The sequence below is a fragment of the Falco biarmicus genome, chromosome 19 (genome assembly GCF_023638135.1).
Source record: "Falco biarmicus isolate bFalBia1 chromosome 19, bFalBia1.pri, whole genome shotgun sequence".
In the NCBI taxonomy this organism is placed as follows: Eukaryota; Metazoa; Chordata; class Aves; order Falconiformes; family Falconidae; genus Falco; species Falco biarmicus.
In genome coordinates this window covers 2,506,144-2,517,531 of record NC_079306.1, presented here as the reverse complement: position 1 = coordinate 2,517,531, position 11,388 = coordinate 2,506,144, and the positions used below count along the sequence as shown (strand labels likewise).

The window sequence follows — 11,388 nt, the reverse complement described above, 5'->3', positions numbered from 1 at the left end:
GAGGGGCCTGCACCCGCCATCGCCCCGGCAGGGGGAGGCCAAGGCTGCCAGGGCAGGTGTCCAGGGGCAGCTGAGGAGACATCGCAGGGCTGACACCTCCCAGCAGGGGCCCAGCACCCCACACCGCCCAGATGCCGCAGGGGGTCTGGCCAAGCCTGTGCCTCGGGCATTGCTGAGCAGAGCCCACCCACCCCAGGACTGGGACCGGAGGGAGCACCCAGCAAGAGGGACCCCATCTCCCTCGAGAGACCCCTGGCAGGGACGCAGGGGGTTGGTGGCTTCAGCCAGTCCTTCTGCCCAGGGCGCTGCTGAGGAACCCCCGAGCTGGTGTGTGGTTTGGGGGGGGGGTGTGTGTGCTGCTGCCGGGAGAGGGGATTGCCACCAACAGGGAACTCAGAACGTCGCCCCTGGTCTGGAAGGGCCACGTGGAGTGGTCTTGCAGGAGCTGGTGGCCCTGACACTGTGGGGCGGGATTCTGCCACCTGGGTCCCCACCTTTCCCCGGGGCACTGCTGCCACACGGGTGGGAGCGCAGCCGGCTGGGGGGAGTCAACGCCAGCAGCGAACCACGAATCCCCCTGGGACACCCCAGGGTGCCCAGAACCCCCCTCCCCCCCAGCATCCCGTCAGGTCCCCGGCCAGACCCCACACGTGCTGCCAGCGCGCCGGGGACAGGGGCTGTGGGAGTGGGGTGTGGGGCCGGGGGCTGTGGGACCAGGGGAGTGCGGGGCCGGACCCCCGGACCGGGGGTGCAGGACTTGGGGGTGCGGGGACGCGGCGGTCCGCGGCGGTCCGCGGAGCAGCGCCCCCTGGTGGCCACGGGCGGAGCCGCCTCCCCGCCGCACGCGCTCCCAGCCGGGCGCCGGCTCGGCCCCGGGGTCCGGTGGGGCCGCGCTCCCCCTCGCCCCACGGGCCGGTCGGGCCCTTCCCCCGCGCCGCGGGCCCGGGCATGGAGGGGACATCACTGTCCTCGCACCGCCCTCGCTTGAACCCACGGGGAGACCGCAGGGGTTTGGGTGCTGCCTCCTCACAAGAGAGCTGGAGCAGGGGGGCTCCCTGGCCCCGGCGGGGAGGGCGCCAGCCTGGGGGCTGCTGTGGCCCCTGCGTGGAAGTGCACAGGGTTCTGCGAGTGGGGCAGCGGGGCTGGGGGCTCTTCCTCCAGCCAGGGACACGCACCCATCTTCACCCCCTTTGCAAGGCCAGAGCCGGGGTGCTCCCAGGCCTGCTGTGCCCCCTCACCACCCTGCCCACCAGGTCCCACCGCAATGGGGCAGTCAGACAGAGGTGAGGACCGGGTCTTTCTCCCCAGGGCAGCTGCAACCCATGTGTCTGCCCAAGGAGCCAGAGGTGCTGGGCACAAGCCACCCCTAGGGTGATCTTGCCCGCCATGGGCATGCTCTGCAGCCCCTTCCTTCCCTCTAAACTAGCCCTCCCTTTGCATGTGATCCCATTCAGCTGCTTAAGGAGATGAGCCCTCTCATTTCCACCTGGAAATCATCCTGCCTCCCCATCCTGCAAGCCACTGAGGCATCCAGCAATCCTCCTGGGGCTGCCCTGATGGGTTCCCCTGATGCCTCCTTGTTCAGCCACAATGTCTGTGGCTCAGAAAGCTTTCTCCCACCCTGAAAGCTTCCCTGGCTGCTTGCCCCTTGGCCCATAGCCTGACTGCTGTCCCAGCAGTTTTCCTAGCCATCTCACCACCTCCTACCTTTAGCCTCCTACTTGCCACCTAGATGTTTCTCCACTCCATCAACTGTTCCAGGGCTACCAGTGGTGGAGGTGGTGAGGATAGCAAGCACTGCAGGGCCTGAGACCATCTCAAGGGCCTGACAGTGATTGTCATTTGCATACAGCCTGGTGCCCCTCAGCTGCCACCACAGCTGTACATCCCTGTGAGGGTAAAGTCAAGTCCTGTGTTGCGTTTGTATCATTGTACAGAAGGCAAGCAGAGCACTGGGGCTGTAGCAGCTCTGGAAGCAGATTGCAAAGCATTCTGGTCCCTTCCCCAAATGGGTCCTATACTCCAGTCTGCACAGCCAGTCCCCCTTCCCTGGAACAGCCTAGCCTCACCCAGCTCACAGGGTCTGCAGGTAGCCAGGTCCTGTCACATGTGAAGGGAAAGCAGGGCAGTGGCAGTACCTGCACTGAGGGAAGCAGGAGGCAATGAGGGTGTCCGAGCGAGAACAGAAGATGGGGCCTGGGAGCTCCAGGGGTGGGAGGGGCGGGGGGTTAAAGGAAATTTCTCACCCAGCAGCACTGCTTTTCCTTGTTTGTTTTTACAATGAAGGTCAGTTCCCTACAGTGACTAAATGTAGGGGAAGAGCCAGTGTGGCCCCAGGTGCAAGCAGCTATTTCAGGGAAAGTGGCCTTTGCCCATTTGTACCTAGCCAGAACGTGACAGCATGTGTCAATGCCAGCAGGGCACAGTGGGGAGGCAGGATGACCTCCCCAAGACCTACTTAGGCCTGGGGACCCTGCTCTCTCCTGCAGCTCTGTCCCTGCCCCATTTTCCCTAGTCCTCGCTCCCTGACTTCTGGGAAAGGGAATCTGAAGCCACGAACCCCCTGCCTGGGCAGCCCACGAAGGAGCCCTGAGCCCGAGACTGTGGCCTCCCAGACCCTTGCAGCCCTGAGCAGACAGGGCAGCAGGACCACCAGGGCTGGAGTGGGGCTGGACCAGGAGTAGGGCTTAGCAAAGGGCTGTTCCTGGGGGCTCCTGTGGGACGAGAGCCTGCTAGGAGGGAGCTCATGCCCCACCTTGTGCATGCCCACCTCCCCAGGTGACCCCAGACACACTTTTTGTGGGGGCATGCACATTCTCACCCTGCCCTGGTGCTCAGCTGCTCCCAGCTCCCAGTGGCGCCACCCTGCTCTCTAGGATGCTGCTGCACGTCTAGTATGAGCTTCAAAGGTGACGGGAGCTGCGCCACACATCTAGCCTGACCTCCGAGCCTCTTAGCAGGATTACCCCCACTGTGGGCGCTCTGCCTTCCTTGGCATTAGCCTGTCCTCCCAGTGCCCCTGTGTGCCATCATGCACTGCAGGTGTCCAGTGCACCACAGGAGCTGCTTTACGGCGCCGCAGGTCTGGGAAACACCATCTCCACGGATGTGCGGGACCCCCAGAGCAGGGGGACAACATGGGGTGTAATCCCATACTGTAATGTGTGAGAGAGATTTCAGGAGGCAGCTCAGCTCCTGGCCGTGGCCGTGGCCTGCCAAAGACTGTTCCCTGCCTCCGTTCCTGTCCCCACTGCCCCAGCCTGAGTCTCATTCCTTTCCCTGCCAGCCACCCCCAACCCAGCGACAGGTGGGGAGGTGTCTGTACCCTGGCGAGGCCCCAGCACACAGGGTAGGGGGGCGGCACAGTTCCCCCATCCTTCACAGGAGGGGAGAACAGTGAGCTGTGTCCTGGGATGCCCCCTGGGCCGCTGCAGTGGATCCAGTCCCACAGCTTCAGCCCCAAGGCAGGGCCAAGGTAGCGGGCGCAGGTGAGAGGGGTTGCCTGCCTGCCCGTTTTGTAAGAGGCATAAGCGGCTCAGCAGATTTACCCCTGAGTGTGACCTCAGCTAAGCTGCTGGGAAAGGCCAGCCTGGGTACCAGGCACAGTGTGGGGCCAACCCCACTGCCCGCACCGCCATAGACCAGCCAGGCCTCCCTCCCAGGGTCTGGGGACTTGTCCCAAGACCACCCACCTCTTCCCAAGGGGCCATCTGCATGGCCAGACAGGCCCAGGTCCATTTTGCCACCAGCTTTGAGTCCCCTGGGTGCAAACAATGCTTGGGCAGTTCCCCCTGCAACAGCTCTCAACCTCCGGACCCCCAGCCCTGCCACATCCCCTGCCCCACGGTTAATCTTGGCCTCCTGTTTAGGAAAGTTAAATTGGCTCAGAGCAGGGCCAGATGATCACCCAGATTAAAGACTTAACATTACCACCACAGCCAGCTCAGCATCTTGGCTCTGGGCTGGTGGGTCAGCGTGTCAGTGTGTCAGTGAGTCAGCACATCACGCACACGCATGTGGACAACCTCCCACACACACACATGGAAACATACATTCACTGCAACAGGGAAGATGCTGCATTGTTGGCAAAGGAAAACACGGTATCTGGTGTCTTTGTGGGATACCTCCCTGCCTGCCCCACCTCCCCCAGTTGCATTGGCTAGACAAGAGTGCCAACGCGGGGGAGAGTAGGAGCAGGGCGACTATAAAGACACTGGGCACATCCCTGTGCATTTACCTGAAATCCACAGCTGCAACTCCCGGCATGTGTATGGCAACACACACTCTGGGGGGCACAGACACGGACAAGGTGTCCTGTTGTGTCAGCAACGCACGTGCTGGGGCTGTGCGAGTGCCCAGAAGGCTGACACATCCTGCAGGCTGTTCCCCACAGGCGGAGATATTTTGGGGAGCGTGGGTGATGGCCACGCTGCCCCTGCCACGTGGGGGGATGCCCTCTGTGGCGGCCTGATGAAAGCTGCCCTTTGTCCACTTGCAGGGTGCAGCACAGGGCCAAGCTGGGAAAGCAAGTGGGTTTGTCCCCAGATAAAACAGCCCCAAACTGAGCTTTGAGCAGATGCTTGCGCAACAAGGACCCAGGCCAGCCATGTGGGATCTCAGAGGGATGAGCAGGGGGCATTGCCTCCAACTCCAGAAGAATCTCACCCCAAATTACACAGGCGATTCCCCATCACCCACCACCTCATTCATTGCCAGAGGCTGTGGGGTTGAGGCTGGGGTCATCAGGTGGTGTTTAGGGGAGCATATGAGAGAGGATTAGGGAGATCAGCGAGACATGATTAGGGTATAATCTGGCATTTGCAGTAGGGGCACAGCCTTTGGGGGTGGGCTCTAGCTCACTGTTCGAGATCACCCACCTGGGGCCAGAGCCCCTAGAGCTGTGCTATTTTGAGCTCCATTTGGGAACTGATCCAGGTGGAGAACAGCATCTTCACAGAACAGCTATGCCCCCCAGCCATGCCTGCCCTGCTGGGAAACAGCTTCTTTGATGCTCATATTATGGGCCACCCCGCTCCAGCCCCCAGTGAGGTAGTACCCAGCTCCCAGCCCAATCCCTGGGTTGCCCATCCATAGGGAAGAGCCCCCTGTATAGCCCTACTCGCACAGGGTCTCAGCGTGCAACACCCCACAGCACCCAGGGACCCCCAGAAACACCGCAGCTCCCCAACCCCCCGGCAGAGCAGTCCTGCCCGCAGCTGCTAATGGCTTGCTGCTCCAGCCCCAGAGCCCAGCATCCTCCCAGCCAGAGCCCGAGGGGCCTGGGCCAGGAGTAGGACCTTCTGGCCCCAAGCAGGACCATTTCCCCCACCCCATCCACACAGGCAGTGCCAGGAGAAAGCAATCAGAGCCTGGATTTTGCATTTCCACCCATTTATTGGCAAAGCCACACCAAAGTATTAAAATAAATTAAAAACACAGGTCATGTGTGTGCATTGCATACATGAGTATCAGGAAGGCAGAGGCAGAGTGAGATCTTCAGTAGAGAGGTGGGTAGACAGGACGGAGCACCAGGGAGTCCCAAGAGCTGCAGAAACCTCTACCATAAGAGTAGTAATAGCTGCAAAGTTAGAGGTACAAAAAAATCTGTACCTTTAGTATGGTCTTAAAGGCAAATTCTGAGTCAGACCTCCTTGTAAGGAGGCACCGGGCTGGAAGAGAGCTGACTGCTGGGATGGGCAGCAGGGAAGAAAAGCACAAAACCCAGGGCAATGAAAGGGGAAATACACAGGACCTGGCCAGGAAGCAAAATCATCCTCCACAGCTCCATGCTCTCCTGGAAACAGAGGGCTGTGCCTAGTCATTGCGGTTTTCAGGCTCTCGACAGTCATACCCTTCATCCACATCTTCCAGGCCTGTTATTTGTGCCTCATTCCATCTGTTCCCAACAATAGGTCCAGATTTGATGCAGGAAGATTTGTTGCACTAGGGGAGAAAAGCAGGACTGGCTCTTGTTCTCCAGTTTCACAGCTGGAGGAAACGGACCCATTCCTGCATCCCACTCTGCTCTCAAGGAGGCCGAGTCCCAAATTGTCACCAGACACTCTGAATGTGAACAAAGCAGGGCTGCCTCACCCCACACAGAGGGGAAACACGACCACCAGAAACGTGGTATCAGCTTGGGACCAGAGGGATGCTGCCACTCAGGGCAGGGATGCCCAGAGTCACCAACCACCCACAGCTCAGATTCAGGCAGTCTGATGTGGCCTTGGCTCTGCCCCGTGTGTCCTCAGCGACGCCTGCCCCAAGTGCTCTTCTCTGGAGACAAACCCTGCTCCCTCTGATGACACCCTCTCCCTCCCTCACTCCCACCCTTTCCGAAGGATCCGTTGCACCACAGTCTGACTCCAGCTCAAGGGAGCTCTCCAGCTCTTCCCTCCACCCCCCACCGACCCCCCAGATAAACAGCCCTGGAGAATGGGGGCACCCAGCACAGCTCCCCCAACCCTAGCTACAGCCACAGGCATCAACAATCATGTCAGGGATATCAGTCTTGACAATGTTGCTATTGCGATCAAAGTAAAGGACAGAGAGTGGCCGGCGTCGTGTGGGCACACAGCAAGAGTGCCCTGATGCCTGGATGTTGTTAGCTTTGACAAGGTTGAAGACAGCTGTGTGGAAAGAAGAGGCCATCCCGGGGCTGCCTGCCACATGTAGAGGGCACTGGCCCACACAGTAGTTTATCTGGTAGCCCTCAGGCTTAATGATCCAGTCGTTCCAACCAATGTCACGGAAATCCACATAGTAGTCCTTGCGGCAGCAGAGGTTGGAGTTCTGGCTGCAGCGGAGGCTGCGCTTGGCCACATGGTGCCCTGTCTCCCGTACCCTTGCCTTGGCCACCAGGAAGGGCTGGTGGGACCAGCTGGCATTGGCTATTGCCATAATATCACCCTCATCCCCATGGCTTTCCAGTTCCAGCCGCAAGGTCCTGTGCTCTCCCCCAAAGAAACTCTGCAGGGCAGGCATGAGGGTGAAGGCACGCCAGCCACTGCCCTTAGTGCTCAGGCGCCTCTCACTCAGCAGCGTGCGATTGCCCCCCACCAAATCACCTTCCCCACCAGCAAGGAAGATTCTCAGGGTGAGGCTGGCTACCAGGTCTCGGGGGACTCGAAGGTAGAGCCAAAGCTGAGCCTGCAGGATATGAACGTCCTGGTCTTGTGTACGGCTGAACTGGAACTGCAGCCGCAAGCCAGAGGGAGATGTGGGTTCTGAGGGGAGAAAAGGATGAGATGAATGCTACAGGATGCTAGGGAAGGTGAGGCTGCACTACCTTCCTGCACATGGAGCCCAATCTCTTTCAGCTTCCTCTCAGGAAAGACCTACAAACTTCCCTCCCTCCACAGAGCCCTCAGTCTGTCCCCCTCCCTTCCATGGAATGCTACCCAAAGCGAGGTGGAGCTGGAACGGGGGACTGTCCCACCCTGCCTGGTGGAACGGGCACAGAACAGGGCAGGGAGCACCTGCTGTCACCTGGCTTGCCTAGCCCTTTCCCTTTGCTGCACACTGTGAGGCTGGAGAGTATTTCCAGCCTGCACCCACCCTGCCTCCCCCTCCCCTGCAAACTAGCCCTTGCAGCTCCCAGGTCCAGCTACTGCGAGCCCCAGGCACCCAGGGCTGCCCCCATCCTTCCTGCAGGCACCGCAGCACTTCAGGTGGGGGGGGCTCAACTGGCCAATGCCGAAAGAGGGGCCACCTCTCCTCCAGAGCTGAGCCTTCCAGCATCAGCAGCACCAGGAGGTCACCAGTGTGCAGCAAGTGCATTAATTAATGATTTAATCACCGTCCTCGAGGCTCCAGGCACCTTCAGCCCGCTGGGAGAAGGGGATGGCCAAGGCCCTGGGGGTGCTGCAGCACCCCGGGGTTCAGGGGCTGCACATCCTCACGGGTACCACAGCCCAGGGCAGGCAGACCCTACCCCAGGGGCTAGCACGACGGCAGCTCGCCCGGGGTCTCCCGCGGTCCAGCACCAGGCACAGCCCAATTCACCGGGACCCCGGCCGTCGGGGGCCGCGTGGGTGACCACGGGGCTCGCGGCCGGCCGCTGGCGTGCCCACGCACCCACCTGGCTCCGCGAAGCTGATGATCTCGTAGCCCTGCTCGACCTCGTCGTCGGGGCCCCGGCGGGCACCGCCCGCCTGCAGCCGCCGCAGGGCGCGGGCTACGGCAGCGCGGGGCACGGCGTGGGCGAGCCGGGGCCGCTCACGGAGCCGCAGCTTCTCCAGCAGCTGCCGCTTGGCCGCCTCCTCCAGCAGCCGCCGCTCCGCGCCCCCCGCGCAGGCCGAGCAGCGCGGCTCCGCCGCCGCGCACAGCACCGCCGCCGCCACCAGCAGCAGCCACGGGCCCGCGCCGCGCGCCGCCATCGGCACCGACGGGACGCACCGGGCCGGCACCGGGAGCAGCGCGGCCCGCCCGCCCGCTTTGGGCACCTGCGGCCGGGGGCGGGCCCGGCGCCCCCCCGCTATTGGCCGGCTCACCTGCCTGTCCCGTCCCGTCGGGCCGCGGCCGGGGCCGGGGCGGGGGATTACCGGGATTAGCCCCCCCCCGCAGCGGGGGCGGGTGGCAGACGGCGGCGTCCCGCTGTCGCGGGGGAGGGGGCTCCCACAAGCAGCCGGGCGCAGTCGTCGACCCCCGTTCCCAGCTCCGTGCGAGGCCGTCGGGTCCCCGCGGGAGGGGTTATCGAGCGGGGCTGCGCATCTGCATCCAGCCCCGGCCCGGCCCGCGGAGGGCACTGTGGGGGCTATGCGCGAGTGGGGGGGGGGGGGGCGCACACGGGAGTCTGTGCATAGGAGGGTTCGTAGGGGCGTGCACAAATAGTGCGACATGCAGAGGTGTGTGCCCAAGGGACTTGCACACCTGTGTGTGCATGGGCTCTGCCCGCCTGCAGCTCACCTCAGCATCTGCCCAGGGGTGCGGAGGGACCCAGGTACCGTGGAGGATGCAGGGCACTGAGCACCTCTGCCTGGTCCAAAACCCTCAGGAAGCAAAGGGCTGGGGCAAATCCTGGCTGGGTGCAAGGGGCGATCCCAGAGCACCCTGCCGGATGGATCCCGGCCTCACCTGCCTGCCCACCGAGCCTACAGTCTGGCCCCCGCAGTGCCACTGCCCCCCGGGCACCCCCTTCGCCATCCCAGCAGGGCCAGTCTCATTTGTTGCTGACAGAGGACCCAGTAGGGATCAGGGGCAGTGACCAGGGTGACCCCTGCAGCCCCCTGGGGACTGTTCACGTCTCTGGGCTTTTGTCACTCCTACCATGTGATGAGTTTGGGGAGTCTCAGCCTTTGGACTGCCTGGTCCAGCATCACCCCCAGGCGGGGCTGAGCAGGGCCAGCGAAGGTGTATACTATGCCCTCTCGTCCCCACAAATTAAAATGGATGTTTGTATGTACTGAGCGCTCATGAAGTGGCAGCCAGTGTCACGTCAACTTGAAGATGTTCTTTGGATGCTTGGCCCCATATGCCACACTTAGAGCAGGGCGCACAGTCTGAGCCAGGGCATGGTCCTGTAGAAATCTCTCCAAAGTGGCGCAAGGCGCCACGTTGTTGGGGGAGCAGGAGAAAGCACAGTGCTCTTGTGCCAGAGCAGGGAACCCACTGAGTGCGGTGGGAACCTGAAGCCCAGCCAGCCCTTCAGGCACGTCCTGTGCCCACCATGCCATGCAGCGCTGACTCCAAGGTCTTGACCACAAGGAGCGCCTGCCTCTGGCCAACCACAAAGGTGACATGTAAATAGAGTGGGCTGTCTGGGAAAAAGCACCCACCAGAGATGATGCAACCACAATGCAAGGGGCAAAGTTCTCAGCTGGCTGGGCCTGCTGGCAGCTCCCAGAATAGCCCAGGAATGTCAACAGGGAGGAAAGAGTGGGCACAGCCTGGCCTGGGAGCACAGCTCCCACAGGGGCTGTGAGCCCCAGCTGCAGGCAGTGCTGCCTGGGCACCAGCAGGACTGAGCAGATGGCACTTTCATCCAGGCACAGGTGCACGGTGCATGCTCACAGTGCACACGCCCTCACTTGCACAGATGCTCAGTGGTACACACACATCTGCACACTCCCTTGCAAACTCATGTTCAGTCCCTCATCTCAAATATTTGGTTACATGTTCTGTTTAAGGACATGCCCACACATGCACCGCATGCCCATTCCCCGGCTTTTTATTCCATGTTCCCGTACTGGAAGTGGAGCGTTTCCCTTCTGGCTCTCGGAGCAGGTTAAATTCCCCACGGGGCAGGGCTGCTCCCGCCTTCAATCCAAGGAGGGAGCCAGGTCCCCCTGCCTGACACTCTCCCCACAATGCAGCAAGCTGGAGGGAGTCTGAAGCTGCATCACTGAGTGGCACGGGCCCAGGTACCAGGCCAGGGGGGGTCTTCAAAACCTCTATTTCACCACCACCTCCTGACAGCCACACCACAGCTTCACACATGCAGGAAAGGGAAACAGTCATGATGCTGTGCTGAATTCCTCTTTCCCTGCTGGATACACAGAACCAGGATCAGGGCTGCAGCACAGCATGAAACAGGAGGCAGGCAAAAAGGGTGAATTACTTTAACCCACCACCCTTTCCAGGCAGGGGGGCAGGGTCTCCCCAAAGAGATTAATCCCTTTGAACCTGCCTGGATCCTTCTGCACTGGCTAGCAACCCACGGCTGCCCCCATGAACCCCCATTTCACCTCCAGCTTAGCAAGAGCATCCTATCTGCCCGTCCCCTTGCACCGCAGCTGCACACCGCCCGCCCACTACTCTGCCCCAGCAGATCTAGGGCAGGGGTCAGCGTGGAGCTGTGAGTGGTTCTTGCACCCATTGCATAAGTGTGTTGTTGATTAAGCAGTTCCCAGAAAGCAAAGCCCAGAGACCGGCCTGACCAAAATACCCCCCTGGGTCCCCCCAGGCCCGCCACTTGCTGCACACATGGCTTCTGGGCCTCTGACCTCGTGTCCGGTGGGGCAAGTGTGGCACCTGACGACCTAACCTAGAGGTGCCAACGAACCGGATTAAGAAGGGACCCCCCCAAGAGCTCATGCACCAGCACGTGAGCACGGCTCCTGCCAGAACACCTGTTTCTGCGGGGCTCTGCCGCCCATGGCAGCCAAGAAGTGCGAAAGCAGCCGGGACCCCAGCCCGGGGGGCCACGGCACGGGCCAGCCTCTGGCGCTGAGAAGCTTCGTCCCCACAGGCCCCTCTTCCCTGGAGCAAGCACAGACTGGAGGGGTGCCCGGGGGGGCTCAGGGGAACAGCATGGCCGGGCTGGAGCCAGTGCCAAAGCCCCCCGTGGTGGCAATGCCGGGGGCAGCCCGTGCCCCTGGGCCGGGGGCCCAGCACGGAGAGGGAGGCCGGGTGGAGGGCTGGCGGGGCCGGGCAGCCGGGGGCAGGCCG

General features: G+C 62.0%; 1 protein-coding gene across 1 annotated transcript; it reads right to left on the bottom strand.

The window, feature by feature from the left end:
• Positions 1-5,374: 5,374 nt before the first annotated feature.
• LOC130141629 (inhibin beta C chain-like) lies at positions 5,375-8,453 on the bottom strand. Its single transcript, XM_056322659.1, has 2 exons — positions 8,081-8,453; positions 5,375-7,226 (listed from the first exon to the last, which is right to left on the bottom strand). The coding sequence occupies exons 1-2, from the start codon at positions 8,376-8,378 to the stop codon at positions 6,466-6,468; spliced, it is 1,059 nt and encodes a 352-aa protein (XP_056178634.1). The 5' UTR covers positions 8,379-8,453; the 3' UTR covers positions 5,375-6,465.
• Positions 8,454-11,388: the final 2,935 nt, after the last annotated feature.

Bases quoted from the DNA above. Each gene is read 5' to 3' on its own strand.
- LOC130141629 (XM_056322659.1), bottom strand. From the start codon at position 8,378: ATGGCGGCGCGCGGCGCGGGCCCGTGGCTGCTGCTGGTGGCGGCGGCG. The intron at 7,227-8,080 runs GTGGGTGCGTGG...TTCTCCCCTCAG, and splicing joins CATCAGCTTCGCGGAGCCAG to AACCCACATCTCCCTCTGGC.